This window comes from Excalfactoria chinensis, unplaced genomic scaffold, assembly GCF_039878825.1.
Source record: "Excalfactoria chinensis isolate bCotChi1 unplaced genomic scaffold, bCotChi1.hap2 Scaffold_1050, whole genome shotgun sequence".
Lineage (NCBI taxonomy): Eukaryota > Metazoa > Chordata > Aves > Galliformes > Phasianidae > Excalfactoria > Excalfactoria chinensis.
In genome coordinates, this window is record NW_027315602.1 from 1 (window position 1) to 22823 (window position 22823).

At 53.3% G+C, this 22823-nt stretch overlaps 2 protein-coding genes across 2 annotated transcripts; both read right to left on the reverse strand.

Moving 5' to 3' along the window:
• Window positions 1–1421: 1421 nt before the first annotated feature.
• Window positions 1422–14426, reverse strand: LOC140264807 (kallikrein-14-like). The gene is made up of 6 exons (XM_072360716.1): window positions 14251–14426; window positions 12359–12486; window positions 6484–6646; window positions 4634–4881; window positions 3159–3295; window positions 1422–1571 (listed from the first exon to the last, which is right to left on the reverse strand). Exons 1-6 carry the CDS (start codon window positions 14424–14426, stop codon window positions 1422–1424), a joined length of 1002 nt encoding a protein of 333 aa, XP_072216817.1.
• A 3469-nt stretch (window positions 14427–17895) lies between these two features.
• LOC140264808 (kallikrein-8-like) lies at window positions 17896–22541 on the reverse strand. The gene is given in 9 exon segments (XM_072360717.1): window positions 17896–18048; window positions 19556–19692; window positions 20533–20586; window positions 20589–20785; window positions 21574–21604; window positions 21607–21624; window positions 21627–21674; window positions 21677–21721; window positions 22502–22541. Coding segments are annotated over 9 exon segments (723 nt in total).
• Between the last annotated feature and the right edge of the window lie 282 nt (window positions 22542–22823).

A 22823-nucleotide genomic window follows, 5' to 3' on the forward strand; every position in this document is an offset into this window, starting at 1 on the left:
ATCCGCGTCGCATCTCACAGCGAAGACGTTCTCATTTACATATTCAATTTACTAATTAATGAGCTGTTCTCTAAACGAAGGGCTTCAATTAAGAGGTCATTAGTTATTAATTAGCCTCATTAATTAGACTCATTAATTAGACTCATTAATTAATCCCCCAGTACAGGTGTAGGAGGCCGGATCCGCGTCCCATCTCACAGCGAAGACGTTCTCATTTACATATTCAATTCACTAATTAATAAGCTGTTCTCTAAACCAAGGACTTCAATTAAGAGGTCATTAGTTATTAATTAGCCTCATTAATTAGCCTAATTAATTAGCCTCATTAATTAACCTCCCAGTACAGGTGTAGGAGGCCAGATCCGCGTCCCATCTCACAGCGAAGACGTTCTCATTTACATATTCAATTTACTAATTAATAAGCTGTTCTCTAAATGAAGGGCTTCAATTAAGAGGTCATTAGTTATTAATTAGCCTCATTAATTAGCCTCATTAATTAACCCCCCAGTACAGGTGTTGGAGGCCGGATCCGCGTCCCATCTCACAACAAAGACGTTCTCATTTACATATTCAATTCACTAATTAATGAGCTGTTCTCTAAACCAAGGACTTCAATTAAGAGGTCATTAGTTATTAATTAGCCTCATTAATTAACCTCATTAATTAGCCTCATTAATTAATCCCCCAGTACAGGTGTAGGAGGCCGGATCCGCGTCCCATCTCACAGCGAAGACTTTCTCATTTACATATTCAATTCACTAATTAATGAGCTGTTCTCTAAACCAAGGACTTCAATTAAGAGGTCATTAGTTATTAATTAGCCTCATTAATTAACCTCATTAATTGGCCTCATTAATTAATGCCCCAGTACAGGTGTTGGAGGCCGGATCCGCGTCCCATCTCACAACAAAGACGTTCTCATTTACATATTCAATTTACTAATTAATAAGCTGTTCTCTAAACAAAGGACTTCAATTAAGAGGTCATTAGTTATTAATTAGCCTCATTAATTAACCTCATTAATTAGCCTCATTAATTAATCCCCCCAGCCCCGGTGATGGGATCCGCGTCCCATCTCACAACGAAGACTTTCTCATTTACATCCCCAAGGGAAATCCCTCATTATAACCCCCCCCCCCCTTAATTAACATCCCTCTAATTAACACCTCAGCACTAATTAACACCTCAGCACTAATTAATTACCCCCCCCCCCCTTCCCTTATCACCCCATTTTCACCCCGTTTCCCTTTATTTCAAACCAAACCGCTCGAGTTTCTTTCCTTTTATTTTCGGGTTGGGCTTCAATGAAAAGGGGGCCCCAAAATCCCCTTTAGTTTTCAATGGGGGTCCGGGATATGGGGTCAAGGTTTATGGGGAGGGGGCTTAAATTGAGGGGGGGGGGGGGTCTTTGGGGGTCTCTTCTACCCCCGGATGTATCTCCGGATCCAGGGTTGAACTCGACAGACGTTGGAATAGACGCCGGGTTGTCCTTTGCGCCCACAGACGGCCATACCCCATGAGACCACCCCCTGTAGGACCCCATTGCAGACCAGAGGACCCCCGGAGTCACCCTATAGGGAGAGAAAAAAGGGGAGGGGGGTTTGGGGTTAGTTGGGGGGGGGGGGGGGGAAGGATATGGGGGGGTTAAGGGGGAGATAATGGGGGGAGGGAGCCGGATCTTGGGGGGTCTACACATAGATCATGGCCGTCTGTTGGGGTTGGGTCCATCCAATGGTCGTCATTGGGGTTTATGGGGTGGGATGGAGGAACCCCAAAGGTTATGGTTATCATTGGGGTTTATGGGGTGGGATGGAGGATCCCAAATCTTGGATGGATCCACCCAATGGTCATCATTGAGGTTTATGGGGTGGGATGGAGGAACCCCAAAGGTTATGGCCGTCATTGGGGTTTATGGGTTGGGATGGAAGATCCCAAACCTTGGATGGATCCATTTGAAGGTTATGGTTATCATTGGGGTTTATGGGGTGGGATGGAGGAACCCAAATCTTGATGGGTCTACCCATATATCATGGCCGTCTTTTGGGGTTGGGTCCATCCAATGGTTATCATTGGGGTTTATGGGGTGGGATGGAAGATCCCAAACTTCGGATGGATCCATTTGAAGGTTATGGTCATCATTAGGGTTGGGATATGGTTATCATTGGGGTTTATGGGTTGGGATATGGTCATCATTGGGGTTTATGGGGCGGGATGGAAGATCCCAAACCTTGGATGGATCCATTTGAAGGTTATGGTTATCATTGGGGTTTATGGGGTGGGATGGAGGAACCCAAATCTTGGTGGGTCTACCCATATATCATGGCCGTCTTTTGGGGTTGGGTCCATCCAATGGTCGTCATTGGGGTTTATGGGGTGGGATGGAGGAACCCCAAAGGTTATGGCCGTCATTTGGGGCTTATGGGGTGGGATGGAGGAACCCCAAAGGTTATGGCCGTCATTTGGGGTTTATGGGGTGGGATGGAGGAACCCCAAAGGTTATGGCTGTCATTTGGGGTTATGGGGTGGGATGGAGGGTTTATAGGTTGGGATGGAGGTGAGGAACGCAAATCTTGGTGGGTCTACCCATAGATCATGGCCGTCTTTTGGGGTTGGGTCCATCCAATGGTCATCATTGGGGTTTATGGGGTGGGATGGAGGAACCCCAAAGGTTATGGCCGTCATTTGGGTTTATGGGTTGGGATGGAAGATCCCAAACCTTGGATGGATCCATTTGAAGGTTCTGGTTTTCATTGGGGTTTATGGGTTGGGATGGAAGAACCCAAATCTTGGTGGGTCTACCCATATATCATGGCCGTCTTTTGGGGTTGGGTCCATCCAATGGTTATCATTGGGGTTTATGGGGTGGGATGGAAGAACCCAAACCTTGGATGGATCCATTTGAAGGTTATGGTCATCATTAGGGTTGGGATATGGTTATCATTGGGGTTTATGGGTTGGGATATGCTCATCATTGGGGTTTATGGGGTGGGATGGAAGAACCCAAACCTTGGATGGATCCATCCAATGGTCATCATTGGGGTTTATGGGGTTGGGATGGAGATAACGGGGCCGGAACCCCAAACTCACCCAATGGACCCCCACATCGGGACCCCCAACCCCCTTCCCATATAGGAGGTCCCTATGGGGTCTTTTCTCACCTGACACGAATCAACGCCGCCCTGTGGGACGCCGGCACAGAACATGTTGGGGGTGATGGACCTCCCATAGGCCCTCATGCATTTCTCCCTTCCAAAGGCCTGGACCCCCGCGCACTGTAGGTCCTTGGGGAGCTGAGCTGGAGGGGGAGATGTGGGGTGATATGGGGCAGCCCCGAATGCGGAGCTTTGGGGTCTACCTCCCAACAAAGCCCACCCGTAAGAAGGGAGGTGCTTCCATTAGAGGTTCCCATTGGGGTCGTGGTTTGGGTTGGTGGTTTTGGGGTGGAGGAAGCCAAATCTTGGTTGGACCCATAGGATATCCCATGGTCGGCTTATGGGGTCGTGGGTTGGGGTGAAGGCAACAGGTCTGTACCCCTTCCCCTTTATAAAGACCCCTTCCCCTTTATATTGACCCCCTTCCCCTTTATTATGGGGTCTGTACCCCTTTATAATGGGGTCTGTACCCCTTTATAATGGGCTCTGTACCCCTTCATACTGGGCTCTATACCCCTCTATAGGACTCTATACCCCTCTATAGGGCTCTATACCCCTCTATAGGGCTCTATACCCCTCAATAGGTCTCAGTACCTCCCGGTGACCTGGTGGTTCCCCATCCCGACCCCTTTATAATGGGGTCTGTACTCCTCTATAGGGCTCTATACCCCTCTATAGGTCTCAGTACCTCCCGGTGACCTGGTGGTGCCCCATCCTGACCCCTTTATAATGGGGTCTGTACCCCTCCCCCTTTATAATGGGGTCTGTACCCCTCTATAGGGCTCTATACCCCTCTATAGGACTCTATACCCCTCTATAGGACTCTATACCCCTCTTTAGGACTCTATACTCCTCTATAGGGCTCTATACCCCTCTATAGGGCTCTATACCCCTCTTTAGGACTCTATACCCCTCTATAGGGCTCTATACCCCTCTATAGGTCTCAGTACCTCCCGGTGACCTGGTGGTTCCCCATCCCGACCTCTTTATAATGGGCTCTGTACCCCTCTATAGGGCTCTATACCCCTCTATAGGGCTCTATACCCCTCAATAGGGCTCTATACCCCTCTATAGGGCTCTATACCCCTCTTTAGGACTCTATACCCCTCTATAGGGCTCTATACCCCTCAATAGGTCTCAGTACCTCCCGGTGACCTGGTGGTGCCCCATCCCGACCCCTTTATAATGCGGTCTACCCCTTCCCCTTTTAATGACCCCTTCCCCTTTATAATGGGCTCTGTACCCCTTCATACTGGGCTCTATACCCCTTTATAATGGGCTCTATACCCCTCTATAGGGCTCTATACCCCTCTATAGGGCTCTATACCCCTCAATAGGTCTCAGTACCTCCCGGTGACCTGGTGGTTCCCCATCCCGACCCCTTTATAATGGGGTCTATACCCCTCTATAGGACTCTGTACCCCTCTGTAGGGCTCTATACCCCTCTATGGGGCTCTATACCCCTCTATAGGTCTCCGTACCTCCCGGTGACCTGGTGGTGCCCCATCCCGACACGCTGCACCTCATTCCCTCTTTGGGGCACTTTGTTGCCAGGCGGATCTTCTTGATTCTGTCGCTGAACCGGATGGGTTTGTTGAGGCGGAGCAGCATAAAGTCGTTGTCGTTCCGACGGGGGTCGTAGGACGGATGGACGATGGAACGGCTGACGGAGCGAACCTCCCCGCTGCCCTCACGGAGCGTGTCCGTCCCGATCAGCACACGGAGGTCTCTGAGGGGATACAGGGGGAGAAATGGGGGTGGGGGTCCGCTGGGAGGGATGGGGGGATCCTATGGGGGTGGGCAGGGGGCTGAGAGAAGGGGGGATGGGTATAGGGGGGGGAAATAGGGGAGATGGGGGGTATATGTGGGGAGATGTAGGGGAATATGGGGTCATCCCGATCAGAACACGGAGGTCTCTGAGGGGATAAAGGGGGAGAAATGGGGGTGGGGGTCTGCAGGGAGGGATGGGGAGGGGAAATAGGGGGAGATGGGGGGCAAAGGGGGGTGATATGGGGCAAAGGGGGGTGATATGGGGCTGTCCCAATCAGAACATGGAGGTCTCTAGGGGATAAAGGGGGAGAAATGGGGGTGGGGGTCTGCTGGGAGGGATGGGGGTCCTATGGGGGTGGGTGGGAGGGGAGTGGGGGGGAAATAGGGGGGGAGAAGGGGGTTCCTATGGGGGTGTCCGTCCCGATCAGAACACGGAGGTCTCTGAGGGGATACAGGGGGAGAAATGGGGGTGGGGGTCCACTGGGAGGGATGGGGGTCCTATGGGGGTGGATATAGAGGAGGGAGAGGGGTATGTAGGGGAATGGGGGAGGTATGGGGGGGAAATTTGGGGTAATATGGGGGGAAGGGGGAGAAATATGGGGAAATATGGGGTAATAATGGGTAATTTGGGGGAAAAAGGGGGAAATATGGGGTAATATGGGGCCGTCCCAATCAGCATACGGAGGTCTCTAGGGGATAAAGGGGGAGAAATGGGGGTGGGGGTCTGCAGGGAGGGATGGGGGGATCCTATGGGGGTGGGCAGGGGGCTGAGAGAAGGGGGGATGGGGGTGGGGGGGGAAATAGGGGGAGATGGGGGGATCCTATGGGGATGGGAGGGGAAATAGGGGGGGATGGGGGGATCCTATGGGGATGGGAGGGGAAATAGGGGGGGATGGGGGGATCCTATGGGGGTGGGAGGGGAAATAGGGGGGAATGGAGGGTGATATGGGGCTGTCCCAATCAGAACATGGAGGTCTCTAGGGGATACAGGGGGAGAAATGGGGGTGGGGGTCCGCTGGGAGGGATGGGAGACCCCAACCCATAGTAGACCCCAATCCATAGGAGACCCCAACCCATAGTAGACCCCAACCCCCAGAACACCCAAATCCATAGGAGACCCCAACCCATAGTAGACCCCAACCCATGAGAGATGGGAGGACCCAACCCTTGGGAGACCCCAACCCATAGAAGATCCCTATGGGAGACCCCAACCCTTGGGAGACCCCGACCCCCAGGACACCCCAACCCATAGGAGACCCCAACCAGTTGGAGACCCCAAACCCCAGAACATCCCAACCCATAGGAGACCCTAACCCATAGAAGACCCCAACTTTTTGGATACCCCAACCCTTGGGAGACCCCAACCCCATAGGAGACCCCAACCCATTAGAGATCCCTATGGGAGACCTCAACCCTTGAGAGATCCCGACCCCCAGGACACCCCAACCCATAGGAGACTCCAACCCATAGGAGACCCCAACCTGTTGGATACCCCAACCCCAGAACATCCCAACCCATAGGAGACCCCAACCCATTGGAGACCCCCCCCGCCCCCCCTCACCTGCTGGCCTGCTTGCAGTGTGCAGCTGTCAGGACCCATTGGGCATCCACCAAGCTCCCCCCGCACAGGATCTGTCCCTTCTTGATCAGGGCGACCTGGAAGGGCCTTTGTGTGATGGAGCACGGCCTCCCTCCGATGATACGGGACTCGTCCGTCTCCTCTGCTGCAACCAGAGGAAAATCACCTTAAAAACCCATTTTTTAGGTTCTTTGGGGTCCCACCAGAAGCGTTTTGGTTGAGAAGAAGGGATTTGGGAGGAGGAACGTGGCTGAAACCATCAGATTCCTATAGAAGACCCCTTTTTTTGGGGTTGTTTTCAACCATTGGGGTCATCTGTCCATCCAATCAAGTCCATCTGTTGAGCCATTGGTGTCCATTGAGGTCCATCCGTTGATCCATTGAGATCCATTGAGATCCATCTGTTGATCCATTGAGGTCCATTGAGATCCATTTATTGATCCATTGAGGTCTGTTGAGATCCATCCATCAATCCATTGGGGTCCATTGAGATCCATCTATCGATCCATTGAGGTCCGTTGAGATGCATCCATTGATCCATTGAGATCCATTGAGATCCATTTAGATCCATTGAGGCCCATTGAAATCCATCCATTGATCCATTGAGGTCCATTGAGATCCATCTGTTGATCCATTGAGATCCATTGAGGTCCATCTGTTGATCCATTGAGGTCCGTTGAGATACATCCACTGATACATTGAGATCCATTGAGATCCATCTGTTGATCCATTGAGGTCTGTTGAGATCCATCCATCAATCCATTGTGGTCCATTGAGATCCATCTGTTGATCCATTGAGGTTCGTTGAGATCCATCTATTGATCCATTGAGATCCATCAATTGATCCATCGAGGTCCATTGAGATCCCTCTATTGATCTATTGAGGTCCATCCATTGATCCATTGGGGCCCATTGAGATCCATCTATTGATCCATTGGGGTCCATTGAGATCCATCTATTGATCCATTGAGATCCATCCATCGATCCATTGGGGTCCATTGAGATCCATCTATTGATCCATTGGGGTCCATTGAGATCCATCTATTGATCCATTGAGATCCATCCATTGATCCATTGGTGTCCATTGAGATCCATCTATTGATCCATTGGTGTCCATTGAGATCCATCAATTGATCCATTGAGGTCCATTGAGATCCATCTATTGATCCATTGAGATCCATCCATCGATCCATCTATTGATCCATTGAGATCCATCTATTGATCCATTGGGGTCCATTGAGATCCATCTATTGATCCATTGGGGTCCATTGAGATCCATCTATTGATCCATTGAGATCCATCCATTGATCCATTGGTGTCCATTGAGATCCATCCATCGATCCACCGAGGTCCCACCAGACTAATTCATTTTTGCCTTTTTCATGACAAAAAGGGTTTTGGAGCAGGAACGAAGAGCTGAAATCTGTTTGATCTGCGACGATCCCCATCAGAACAACCCAAATCACCTGAAAACCCCCCTTTTTTTGGGGGGTCCCTCTTTCTCACCCACCTCCATCCCCAAAGATTTTCCTCTTCGCCCCCCAAGTTTGAGTTGGGTTTCTTTTCTCCCAGACCTTAATGGAGAGGTTGACATCAACCCATCCCCAAACCCACCACCCCAATATATCCACCCCTTACCACCTCCCATATCCCATAGGGGATGGAACAGAGCTCCCACCAGCCCATCCCCCTCCCCCTTCCCCTCCACCCTGGGACTGGTTGGTCACCATGAAGTCACCAAGGTCCCATTTATCTCCTCCTGTTTCACCACTGTGCTTCTGGGAGGGGCATCCGCTTGGCTTCCCAACCCAAGATTGGCCTCCAACCGGGAGGTGACGCACCCTACAAAGAGCTGATTCCTTCCTCTTGGCTCGGGTAATAGGAAGCCTGTAGGACCAGCTTGTATGGACCGCTGCCCCACGCCGCCTGCCCGGACCTCTTGGTTGCATCAGGAGAAGCTTTGAGGTGGGGAGGGATGAGAAGAGGGCATCGTCGGGGAACGCGGATCCTTGGGGTGCTCCACCTCGCTTGGCTTGTTGGGAAGGAGGGACGTCCCCATCATGCGGCCTCATCACAGGACAATGTGAAGATTAAGGGGTCTCAGCGTGGCCCGTCCTCAGTTTTGGGGTCTCTGAAGGCATCTCCCCTTGCTTTCCTCTCATGGCAGCGGATGGTCGTCCCATTGGGGTTGGTCAACCTCAACGGTCGGCGATGATCCCAACTTGTGTCTATAGGATGTCCTCCCCACTTCAGGCTATTTCTGCTGGATGAGGCTGGTTATTTAACCCCAAATCCACCTATTTCTGTTGGACGAGGTCTTTGGGGCTGGTTATTTAACCCCAAATCCACCTATTTCTGTTGGACGAGGTCTTTGGTGCTGGTTATTTAACCCCAAATCCACCTATTTCTGCTGGACGAGGTCTTTGGGGCTGGTTATTTAACCCCAAATCCACCTATTTCTGTTGGACGAGGTCTTTGGTGTTGGTTATTTAACCCCAAATCCACCTATTTCTGTTGGACGAGGTCTTTGGTGTTGGTTATTTAACCCCAAATCCACCTATTTCTGCTGGACGAGGTCTTTGGGGCTGGTTATTTAACCCCAAATCCACCTATTTCTGATGAACGAGGTCTTTGGGGCTGGTTATTTAACCCCACATCGGGCTATATAGGAAATTTACAGTGAAAACATGACAAAAATCATCACGATCTCCTTTGCTCTGGACCCCCCTCCCATCCCCAATGACCCCCCTGCTGGTCTTTGTCCCCATAGGAGACCCCAGACCCTCATTCTCTTGGCTCCCCCCCTCTGGTTTTCACCCCCCATGTCACCACCTGCCACCCCCACGTATTGATCCAGACTTGGGATGAGGTGGCTCCGATCCACGTTGCATTGCAATCACCTTGGGACACGTTGGGACATCGGAATGCCTGTACTGGTGGGACTGGTTTGTACTGGAGGAGATTACGGCTTTGCCATGACGGGAGACGCCCGGCATCTGTCACTGTTTGGTTCTTGATGTCACCACGTCACCATCCGGCTCCGTGTGCTCATCGTGGAAGCATCCTCTGGTTGTCTCTCCTTGGGAAACCCATCCAGAAGGTTCTATCAGAACTTGTGGGCATCTCCACCACCTTCTGTGGGGATTCACATGGGGAGCAGGACGAGATTGGGCCAAAAAGATGGAGATGGAGATGATGGAGATGATGGAGATGGAGACGATGGAGATGATGGAGATGATGGAGGCGATGGAGGCGATGGAGATGATGGAGATGATTGATAGAGATGGAGATGATGGAGATGGAGATGATGGAGATGATGGAGGCGATGGAGATGATGGAGATGATTGATAGAGATGGAGATGATGGAGATGATGGTGGTGATGGAGGCGATGGAGGCGATGGAGATGATGGAGATGATGGAGATGGAGATGATGGAGATGATGGAGATGATGGAGATGATGGTGGCAATGGAGATGATGGAGATGATGGAGATGATGGAGATGGAGATGATGGAGACAATGGAGATGATGAAGATGATGGTGGTGATGGAGATGATGGAGAGGAAGGGGACCCACAGTGGGGTCTACGCTGCAGATAATGTTGTCCCCAGGTGAGGAGATGATGAAGCCTCCATCCAAGGAGATGTTGTTGTCCCCATCCAAGGAGATGGTGATGCCTCCAGGAGAGACGAGGTGTCTCCAGAGAAGGAAATGGTGCCTCCATCCAAGCAGAAGTGGCTCCATCCAAGGAGAGGAGAGGTGTCTCCGTCCAAAGAGGTGCTGCCTCTCTGCAAGGAGGTGGCCTTTCCATCCAAGCAGAACTGGTTCCATGTGAGGAAGAGATGGTGCCCCCCACCCCAAAACACACCACGCTCAACCTTAACACCCACCCACCCACCCCTAAAGAAAACCACCTCTCTTCTTAGAAATCCATGGGGCCAACGACCCATCCTGGGTGGGACCTCATCCCTCCTCCACCAAAGGAAACACAGGTTGGGTTCTGGTTGGGTCAGACCCGAGGTTCTGGTGATCCCTCCTCTTTCTTCCCCTTCATGAGGGCGTCGTTGTGGGGTCAGAAGGAGGGAAAGGGAAGCCCTCATGGAGATGATGCCTCTTTCTCTCCCTTTCCTGAGCTCTGATGTCTCCTTCCTCGCAGCTCAAGCAGAAATGCCCACACCAATGAGGTTGGAAGGGAAGGAGGATGTGCCCAGAGCTCCAATCGCACCAAGGGAATTCCTGCCTCAACATCTTTGCCATCTGTCCCCGTTGAGGGGTTGTTTTATCTCAGCTCGGAATGAAAACAGGTTTCGAAACGACGGGGCCTTGCCCACACCTCCCAGCAGGGAAGGTTCCCACGAGCCAGGAGAAAACATTCCGGCAGCTCCGTACTGTGTTCCATCTCATCACATCCCAACACACTGCATCACATCACATCCCATCCCAACACATCCCAACACACTGCATCACATCACATCCTATTCCATCCCATCCCATCCTAACACACTGCATCACATCACATCCTATTCCATCCCATCCCATCCTAACACATCCCATCCCAACACACTGCATCCCATTCCATCCCATCTCATCCCATTCCATCCTATTCCATCCTATTCCATCCCATCTCATCCCATCCCATCCTATTCCATCCCATCCCGTCCTATTCCCATCCCATCCCACCTCATCCCATCCCAACACATCCCAACACACTGCATCCCATTCCATCCCATTCCATCCCATCCCATCCCATCCCATCCCATCCCAACACATCCCATCCCAACACACTGCATCCCATCCCATCCCATCCTATTCCATCCCATCCCATCCCATCCCATCCCATCCCATCCTATTCCATCCCATCCCATCCCATCCCATCCCATCCCATCCCATCCCATCCCAACACACTGCATCCCATCCCATCCTATTCCATCCTATTCCATCCCATCCCGTCCTATTCCATCCCATCCCATCTCATCCCATCCCAACACATCCCATCCCAACACACTGCATCCCATCCCATCCTATTCCATCCCATCCCATCCCATCCCAACACACTGCATCCCATCCCATCCTATTCCATCCCATCCCATCCCATCCCATCTCATCCCATCCCAACACATCCCATCCCAACACACTGCATCCCATCCCATCCTATTCCATCTCATCCTATTCCATCCCATCCCATCCCAACACACTGCATCCCATTCCATCCCATTCCATCCCATCCCATCCCATTTCATCCCATCCCAACACACTGCATCCCATTCCATCCCAACACATCCCATCCCAACACACTGCATCCCATTCCATTCTATTCCATCCCATCTCATCCCATCCCAACACATCCCATCCCATCCCAACACGCTGCATCCCATCCCATCCTATTCCATCCCATCCCATCCTAACACATCCCATCCCATCTCATCTCATCCCAACACGTCCCATCCTAACACATCCCATCCCAGCACGCTGCATCCCATCCCATCTCATCCTATCTTCATCCCATCCCATCTTGTCCTGTCTTCATCCCATCCCATCTCGTCCCAACCTATCTTTAACACATCCCATCCCAACACATTGCATCCCATCCCATCCCATCCCATCCCATCCCATCCCATCCCATCCCATCCCATCCCATCCCATCCCATCCCATCCCATCCCATCCCATCCCATCCCATCCCATCCCATCCCATCCCAACACACTGCATCCCATTCCATCCTATTCCATCCCATCCCATCTCATCCCATCCTGTCTTTAACACATCCCATCCCATCCCATCCCACCCCATTCCCTTCCCACCCCCCACCCCACCTCCTCATATCCCACCCCCACCCCCCTGCCCACCCCTCAGACTCACCGTCGTTGCCTCCGTTGTTGCCCCCATTCCCCTTCTGTGCCCGCAATGGGGCGGCGAGCAGCAGCCCCAGCACCAGGAGGAAGGTGGGGATGGAGACCCCGTCTGTGTGCTGAGCCATCCCTGGGGGGCTGGGGGGGCAGAGAAACCAAACCAGATCAGTCCCGAGACCACCAGTGCCATGGGGGGCACAGAGGGGCCGTCCCATGTGGGGTGGAGACAACATGGCCAGCACTGCATGTCCATCCTCGTAGAGACCCCAGACCCAATTTCCCCACCCCCCAGATCCACCTCCATCCTCACAGAGACCCCAGACCCAATTTCCTCACCCCCCAGATCCACCTGCATCCTCACAGAGACCCCAGACCCAAGTTCCCTACCTCCAGATCCACCTCCATCCTTGCAGAGACCCCAGACCCAATTTCCCTACCTCCAGATCCACCTCCATCCTTGCAGAGACCCCAGACCCAATTTCCTCACCCCCAGATCCATCTCCATCCTCGCAGAGACCCCAGACCCAACTTCCCTACCCCCAGATCCACCTCCATCCTCACAGAGACCCCAGACCCAATTTCCTCACCCCCCAGATCCATCTCCATCCTCACAAGGACCCCCCCAGTGCATTTCCATCCTCACAGAGACCCCAGACCCAATCCTTCCACCCCCCATATCCACCTCCATCCTCACAGAGACCCCCCCCCAGATCCACCTCCATCCTCACAGAGACCCCCCCCCAAATCCACCTCCATCCTCACAGAGACACCCCCCCAGATCCACCTCCATCCTCACAGAGACCCCCACCCCAGATCCATCTCCATCCCCCACAGACCCCAGACCCAATTCCCCCCACCCCATTAAATATCCTCCTCCCAAAACCCAACCGCAGAGATCCACCCCAACAACAAACAGCCCCCAAACCTAGAGCTGGGGAGACCACCTCCCCTTCAACCCCCCCAACCCACAGCCCCCTACCCCTCTTTATAGAGGACCCCCACCCCCCCTATGGGTACAGATGGACTCACCTTGAGGAGGAGGAGGAGGAGGAGCGTTGGGAAGTGGAGGCCCGGTCCCAGGGCCGTATTTATGACGGGGTTGGGATGTGGGCCGGGTCTCTGCTGTGACTCAAAGGCTGGTCGGGTCCTGGAGGGCGCGAGGGTTGAACGCGGCCGTGGGTGTCAACGAGGTCCTGGCAGGTGATGATGACGACAACCAGCTTTGATGTCCTCCAATAGGAAACGACGACGCCGGTTTTGCTCCTCTCTTTCCCTCTCCTCTTTCTCCCTCCACCCCGTTCTGCTGCTCATATAAAGCTTCAAGAACTGCCCCGGCCTGACGGACAGACGGACAGAGGGACGGACAGACCGGTTGTGTTGTCCCCATGGGTGGGTGGGTGGGTGGGTGGATTCCTCCCCCAGGGGATGGGTTGGGATGGGTTGGGTTGGGTTGGGGTTTTGGGCCGTCGTTAAAGGGAATGATTTGGGTGCTGTCCGTCCATCCGTCCGTCTGCCTGTCCATTTCCTTGTCTGTCTGTCTGTCCGGCTGGTTGTCCACCCCCTCTGTTAGGCTGGGAGGCTGCTTAGCTGTCTGTCTGTCCACCCAGATGGCTGTCTGTCCATCTGCCCATTCATTCGGCTGACCATCCATCTGGCTGCCCGTTAATACAGCCGTCCGTCTGTCCGTCTGCCTGCCCATCCGTCTGTCCATCTGCCCAGCTACCTTCATGCCCATCCATCTGTCCATCTATCCATCTGCCTTCTTGCCTGTCTGTCTGTCTGTCTGTCCATCCATCTCTCTGACATCCATCTCTCTGTCCACCTGCCTGCCTGTCCATCTGTCCGTCTGTCCATCTACCTGCCCATCCATCTGTCCGTCTGTCCATCCATCTACCCACCCACCAAGCTCTCCACCCGTCCATCTGTCCGTCTGTCTGTCCATGCAGCTTTAAATCTACCTGGATGTCTGTCCAGCCATCTCCATCTGTCTGTCCTTCCACCTGCCTGTCCATCTGTCCACCTGGTGGCAAGTCTGACTGTCCACCTGTCCATCCACCCATCTGCCCACCCGTCCCCATGTCCGTCTGTCCATCCATCCACTTGTCCTCCATCTGTCCATCTTCACATCCATCTGTCCGTCCATCTTCATATCCATCTGTCCATCCATCCGTCCATCCATCCATCCATCCTCATCCATCCCATCTGTCCGTCCATCTGTCCATCCTCCTCCCTTCTACATCCGTCCATCCATCCCAACACACCCAGGTTGACCTCACAGCCCCTCCAATTTGGAGTCCACCTCATGGATCCCATTGTGGATGGGGGGTCTATGGGGTCTCCCCTCCAATTTGGGGTCCACCTCACCAATCCCATTGGGGGAGAGGGGTTTAATGGGGTCTCCCCTCCAATATGGGGTCCACCTCATGGATCCTATTGTGGATGGGGGGTCTATGGGGGCTCCCCTCAATTTGGGGTCCACCTCACTGACCCCATATGTGGTTCTGGGGTCTCCCCTCCAATTTGGTGTCCACCTCACCGATCCCATTGGGGGAGAGGGGTTTAATGGGGTCTCCCCTCCAATATGGGGTCCACCTCATGGATCCCATTGTGGATGGGGGGTCTATGGGGTCTCCCCTCCAATTTGGGGTCCACCTCATGGATCCCATCACGGATCCCCCCCTTCCCCCCCAAACCCGGACGTGTTGTAGATCCTCCCCATTGCAAAGCAGGTGAAGGAACCTCCCTGAGGACTTGGGGCCACCATCATCTGTCGGAGCAATTAGCGCCTTGATGAGTAATTAAGGGTGGGGAGGCCCCGGGAGCTGAGAGAGACCTGACGAAAGGAAACGTGGGGATGAATCACAACGTGGAGATGCTGATCTGGCGGGGGAAGGCAGCGCCGCGTTGGCTTCGGTCCTAAAACCCAAAGCTGAACCTGGAGCTCCCCATTAACCCCATGGAGATCTATCAGATCCGTCCTGGGATCTTCTCCTATGGGGCAGATCCATCCACGTGGAGGTCCAACCTGTCAGGTCTATGGGGTTCCCATCCCATGGGGATCTGGTCTACCAAGATTCCATCTCATGGAGATCTGGTCTGCCATGATCCCATCCATGGGGGGCTGATCTATTGAGATCCATCCATGGAGGTCTGGTCTACCACGATCCCATCCCATAGAGATCTGGTCTATTGAGATCCATCCATGTTGATCTGATCTGATCTACAGAGATCCATCCATAGGGGTCTGATCTATTGAGATCCATCCATGGGGGTATGACCTACTGAGATCCATCCATAGGGGTCTGACCTACTGAGATCCATCCATAGGGGTCTGATCTATTGAGATCCATCCATGGGGTTCTGGTCTACCACGATCCCATCCCACACAAGGGGACATGAGGGGCACGGGGGGATGTTGTGGGGTTAGGGAAGGACCTCATAAGGGGACATGAGGACATAGGGAGGTATGGGGACATGAGGAGATGCTGGGGGGTGAGGGACCTTATGAGGGGCTATATGGGGACATGAGGGGACATATAGGGATGTGAGGGGCCATATGGGGCCATGAGGGGCCATATGGGGCCATATGGGGCCATTTGGGGACATGAGGGGCTATATGGGGGCGTGAGGGGCTATATGGGGAATGAGGGGCCCTATGGGGCCATTTGGGGACACGAGGGGCCATATGGAGACATGAGGGGCTATATGGGGAATGAGGGGCCATATCATAGTATCATAGTATCATAGTATTGTGCAAGTTGGAAGGGACCTTAGAGATCATCGAGTCCAACTCCCGGGATTCGAGCCCTGTGTGTAGCAGAGCGGCACTTCTACCCCCTGCTCCACAGGAGGGGACCATATGGGGACACAGAACCCCCCCAGGAGACCACAGAGGACCCCCAAGATGCCCATAGGGGGGAGATGCGGGCACACAGGTTGGGCCACGTCCGCCCCACGGCGACGGCGCTTTGGCACAGCACCCCATGGAGCTGTGGTGGAGCTGTGGGGTTGGGTCCGACCAGTTCTCCCAGTTCCTCCACTCCCATCTGGCGCTAATTAACTCTAATTACCTCATTATCCCTCGGGCCAAGGCTGGACCCGACGATGGAGCTTGCCACCCACAGCCAGCAGCCCCATAGTCCCTTACTGCCCCCCTCTTTCCTTCCCCTCTCGCGACCCACAGCGGTGGGGAGGGGATGCGGCCCCACCTCGGGTGTCCCCATGGGAGTGCTGTGACCGTGGGTGGCCCCGGGGTGACACAAGGAAGGTGACAAAGTGGGTGGCCCTGAGGTGACACAAGGAGGGTGACAAAGTGGGTGGCCCCGGGGTGACACAGGGGTGGTTTGGGGACACGGTTGAGGCCAAGAGGTGGAGCTCAGGGTTGGTGGATGGGGCCACAATGCAGCATGGTGGGGTGGGGGCGTGGGGAGGACATCCATGGGCATGTGGACCTGATCTCCATGGGCATGTGGACCTGATCTATATGGGCATGTGGACCTGGTCTCCATGGGCATATGGACCTGATCTCCATGGGCATATGGACCTCATCTATATGGGCATGTGGACCTGATCTATATGGGCATATGGACCTGATCTCTATGGGGATATGGACCTCATCTATATGGGCATGTGGACCTGGTCTCTATGGGCATATGGACCTGATCTCCATGGGCATGTGGACCTGGTCTCCATGGACACATGGACTTGATCTCCATGGGCATATGGACCTGATCTATATGGGCAGATAGACCTGATCTCCATGGGCATGTGGACCTGGTCTCCATGGGCATATGGACCTGATCTCTATGGGCATATAGACCTGATCTCCATGGGCATATGGACCTGATCTATATGGGCATATAGACCTGATCTCCATGGGTATATGGACCTGATCTATATGGACATGTGGACCTGATCTCCATGGGCATATGGACCTGGTCTCCATGGGCATATAGACCTGATCTATATGGGCATGTGGACCTGGTCTATATGGGCATGTAGACCTGATCTCCATGGGCATGTGGACCTGATCTATATGGGCATATGGACCTGATCTCCATGGACACTTGGACCAGACCTCCACAATCACATGGACCAGAACCTGGGGTCAACCTGGAGTGGGGTCAAGAGACGAACCCCACAGCAAAGGGGAGATCTGCCCCCCAATGGGGTCAACGATGGACCCACCACAAGTGGGGCCACCGATTCTCCCCCTGCCCCCCAACGCCGGGGTCCTCTCCCCCCATTACGAAACCCATGGAGGTGGGAGCTGATGAATGGGGAGGGGGCCACTCAAACCACCTTGAATTCTACCCCCCCACCCCCCAAAACCGTGCTCAGTCCTCAAAAAAAAAACCCCCCCACCATTTTATTCACTGACATCTCCATAGGGGGACCCCAATGCTGACCCCTACCCACCCCTTGGGGGGGGGGTCTCGTGTCCCGGTACTCGGACCGGCCGACTCCGGAAGGACCCCATCTTGGGGACAAGGAAGGGGGGGAATGGGGGGGTGGGATGTGGGGTGGGATGGGGGGGCTTGGAGGGGTTCAGTTCCTTCTCATGGTGTCATGGATCCATCGGGTGTACTTGCAGAGGTTGACGTAGACTCCGGGTTTTTGGGGGTCCCCGCAGACACCCGGACCCCATGAGACGATGCCCTGCAGACGCCCGTTGCACATGAGGGGTCCCCCGGAATCACCCTGATAGGGGGGGGAAGAAAAGGGATGGGGGGGACGATGCTTTTTGGGGTTGGGATGGGGGGGGGGGGTCTCACAGCCCCATAGGATCTCTACAAATATGGGGTCGTTTTGGGTCGTAAAACTGCTTCAAATATGTGATCGATTCGGGTCATAAAACTACCCCAAATTTGGGGTCGATTTGGGTCGTAAAACTGCTTCAAATTTGGGATCGATTCGGGTCATAAAACTACCCCAAATTTGGGGTCGATTTGGGTCGTAAAACTGCTTCAAATTTGGGATTGATTCAGGTCGTGAAATTGCCCCAAATATGGGATCGATTCGGGTCATAAAACTGACCCAAATTTGGGATCGATTCAGGTTATAAAACAGCCCCAAATTTGGGGTCGATTCAGGTCATAAAACTGCTCCAAATTTGGGGTCGTTTTGGGTTGTAAAACTGCCCCAAATTTGGGATCGATTCAGGTCATAGAACAGCCCCAAATCTGGGTCTGTTTCAGGTCACAGAACCACCCCAAATCTGGGACTATTTCGGGTCATAGAACCGCCCCAAATTTGGGTCTGTTTTGGGTCACAGAACCACCCCAAATTTGGGACTATTTTGGGTCATAGAACCATCCCAAATTTGGGACCATTTTTGGGGTGACACGTTGGGAAGGGGTCCAGGTTTCAAAACCCCATAGAACTGCCCAAAATTTGGGACTATTTTGGCTCATAAAACCACCCCAAATTTGGGACTATTTCGGGTCACAGAACCACCCCAAATTTGGGACTACTTTGGGTCATAGAGCCACCCCAAATTTGGGTCTGTTTCGGGTCATAGAACCACCCCAAATTTGGGACCATTTTGGGTCATAGAACCACGCCAAATTTGGGACTATTTCGGGTCATAGAACCACCCCAATTTTGGGTCTGTTTCGGGTCATAGAACCACCCAAGTTTTGGTCTGTTTTGGGTCATAGAACCACCCCAAAGTTGTGTCTATTTCGGGTCACAGAACCACCCCAAATTTGGGACCATTTCGGATCATAGAACCACCACAAATTTGGGTCTGTTTCGGGTCATAGAACCACCCCAAATTTGGGACCATTTCGGATCATAAAACCACCCCAAATTTGGGTCTGTTTCGGGACACAGAACCACCCCAAATTTGGGTCTATTTCGGTTCATAGAACCACCCCAAATTTTGCTCTGTTTCAGGTCATAGAACCACCCCAAATTATGACCATTTTGGCTCATAAAACCACCCCAAATTTGGGTCTGTTTCAGGTCACAGAACCACCCCAAATTTGGGACTATTTCGGGTCATAGAACCACCCCAAATTTGGGACCATTTTGGCTCATACAACCACTCCGAATTTGGGTCTGTTTCGGGTCACAGAACCACCCCAAATTTGGGACCATTTCGGATCATAAAACCACCCCAAATTTTGGGACCATTTCGGGTCACAGAACCGCCCCAAATTTGGGCCCACCCCCTGCAATGGTCCCTGCTGAGCTCCTCACCCACCTGGCAGGAGTCGGCGCGGTTGCGGTGCTCGCCGGCACACACCATGTTGGAGGTGATGGAACCCGGGTAGATCCGTCGGCATCGCTCCTCCGGGACGATGGTGACCTTGGCACAGTGGAGGTCTTCAGGGAAGGTGACTGGAGGTGATAGAAGACATGGAGTCACTAAGGGGACCCCCAACCCACATCCCTTGGTCTATAGGGATATCCCTATAGGATATCAATAGGATATCAAGGTCAATAGGGATATCCCTATAGGATATCAATAGGATATCAAGGTCAGTAGGGATATAATAAGGTCAAACAAGGGGTGTAGGACCTCCAACCCCTCTGGTCTATAGGGATAAGGTCAACCAAAGGTTGTAGGACCTCCAACCCCACAATACAAAGGGATGTCAACCAAGGGTTGTAGGATCTTCAATCCCCCTGGTCTATAGGGATAAGGTCAACCAAAGGTTGTAGGACCTTCAACCCCCCAATACAAAGGGACGTCAACCAAAGGTTGTAGGATCTCCAACCCTACAATCCAAAGGGAGGTCAACCAAGGGTTGTAGGACTTTCAATCCCCCTGCTCTATAGGGATAAGGTCAACCAAGGGTTGTAGGACTTTCAATCCCCCTGGTCTATAGGGATAAGGTCAACCAAAGGTTGTAGGACCTCCAACCCCACAATACAAAGGGAGGTCAACCAAGGTTGTAGGACTTTCAATCCCCCTGGTCTATAGGGATAAGGTCAACCAAGGGTTGTAGGACTTCCAACCCCACAATACAAAGGGACGCCAACCAAAGGTTATAGGATCTCCAACCCTACAATCCAAAGGGAGGTCAACCAAGGGTTGTAGGACTCCAACCCCCCCAGTCTATAGGGATAAAGTCAACCAAAGGCTGTAGGACCCCAGACCCTTCAATCTATGGGGAGAAATCAACCCGAAGGTTGTAGGGTCGCTCAACCCTTATAGACAAGAAACGGGTCTCGTACCTTCAGGGCTGGTGGTAGAACCCCATCCTGAGATCTGGCAGGTCATTCCGGCCTGGGGCAATTAGAAGCCAAAGGTAAAGGCTTGACGTGCTCGTTAAGGCGGGCGGGTTGGAGGAGTTTAATGAGCATCAGATCCCCATCTTTAGTGGCCGGGTCGTAACGAGGGTAAGAAATGGCTTTGGAAGAGAGACGGCGCTGCTCCGTTGAGTGGGGGTCCCGGCGGTCACGGCCCCCCAGGCGGACATTGAGGTGGCTGGAGATGGAGGGAGGGAGGGGGAGAATGTTAAGGGGGGGTTGGAAAGGGTAGAGTTGGGTTACTGGGGGATATAATGGGGGAAAAGGGGGGGAATTGGGGTTATTGGGTGGAAAAAGGGGGAAGAATTGGGGTCACTGGGGGATGTATTGGGGGGAAAAGGGGGAGATTTGGGGTTATTGGGGGATGTATTGGGGGAAAAGGGGGAGATTTGGGGTTATTGGGGGAAATATTGGGGAAAAGGGGGAGAATTGGGGTTATTGGGGGATGTATAGGGGGGGAAAGGGGGAGATTTGGGTTATGGGTGGAAAAAGGGGAAGAATTGGGGTCACTGGGGGATGTATTGGGGGAAAAGGGGGAGATTTGGGGTTATTGGGGGATGTATTGGGGGAAAATGGGAAGAATTGGGGTTATTGGGGGAAATATTGGGGGAAAATGGGAAGAATTGGGGTTATTGGGAGATATATTGGGGGGAAAGGGGGAAATTTGGGTTATTGGGAGATATATTGGGGGAAAATGGGGGAATTGATGGATATATTGGGGGGAAAAGGGGGGAGAATTGGGGTTATTTGTGCAAATATTGGGGGAAAAGGGTAGAACTGGGGTTATTGGGGGATGTATTGGGAAGACAAAGGCAGAGTTGGGGTTATCTGTGCAGAAAAGGGCAGAGTTAAGGTTATTTATCCCAATACTGGAAGGGAAAATGACCAAATTAACCATTATTTGTCCCCAAAACTGGGGTTAACCCTATGGAGACCCCCCCCAACGCCCCCCTTTAGCCCACCTACCCAGGGACGTGGCAATGGGCGGCCGTCAGCACCAATTGCGGGCCACCAAAGTCCCCCGCAGATGAATTTGTCCCCTTTGAAGAGAGCAGCTTGCCAGGGAGATCACACGACGTCCCTTCGATCACCCAAAGGACGTTCCTGGGGGCTGTGGGGACAGACAGGGGGGATATGGGTCACCATGGGGTCCCCCATTGCCACTATGGGGTCCCCCATTGCCACTATGAGGTCCCCCATTGCCACCATTGACATTATGGGGACAGATAGGGGGGATATGGGTCACCATGGGGTCCCCCATTGCCACCATTGACATTATGGGGACAGATGGGGGGGATATGGGTCACTATGGGGTCCCCCATTGCCACCATTAGATATTATGGGGACAGATAGGGGGGATATGGGTCACTATGAGGTCCCCCATTGCCACCATTAGATATTATGGGGACAGATAGGGGGGGATAAGGGTCACTATGGGGTCCCCCATTGCCACTATGAGGTCCCCCATTGCCACCATTGACATTATGGGGACAGATAGGGGGGATATGGGTCGCTATGGGGTCCCCATTGCCACTATGGGGTCCCCCATTGCCACCATTGACATTATGGGGACAGATAGGGGGGATATGGGTCACCATGGGGTCCCCCATTGCCACTATGGGGTCCCCCATTGCCACTATGAGGTCCCCCATTGCCACCATTGACATTATGGGACAGATAGGGGGGATATGGGTCGCTATGGGGTCCCCCATTGCCACTATGGGGTCCCCCATTGCCACCATTGACATTATGGGGACAGATAGGGGGGATATGGGTCACTATGAGGTCCCTAATGCCACCATTAGATATTATGGGGACAGATGGGGGGATATGGGTCACCATGGGGTCCCCCATTACCACCATTAGACCCCCCCCCCCAGGTCCTTTCCTACTGCAGTTCCCAGCACCAGGAGCAGGATGAGTGGGATCCGCATTCCGAAGGGGTGGGAGCTGTGGGGCAGAAATTGGGGTGGGGGGGGGGTCAGGGTGTGTGTGGGGGTCAGGGTGAGGTCGGGGGTGGAGGACGGGGAGAGGGAGGGGGGAGGAAGGGCAAGGAGGGGGGAGGGAGAGGGAGGGGGGAGGGAGGGGGAAGGGAGAGGGAAGAAGGGGAGGGAGGGGAGAGGATAGGGAGGAGAGGGGGGAGGGAAGGGAGAGGGAAAATGGGGGGGGGGGAGGAGAGTGGTGAGGGTGAGAGGGGATGGAGGAGGGGGGAGAGG

Coding starts and splice junctions, on each gene's coding strand:
- LOC140264807 (XM_072360716.1), bottom strand. CDS start 14,426: ATGGGGACGGGTGGGCAGATGGGTGGATGGACAGGTGGACAGTCAGAC. Junction 3,296..4,633: donor CACCACCAGGTCACCGGGAG/GTACGGAGACCT, acceptor CTCCCCCTCCAG/CTCAGCTCCCCAAGGACCTA. Junction 1,572..3,158: donor GCGGCGTTGATTCGTGTCAG/GTGAGAAAAGAC, acceptor CTCTCCCTATAG/GGTGACTCCGGGGGTCCTCT.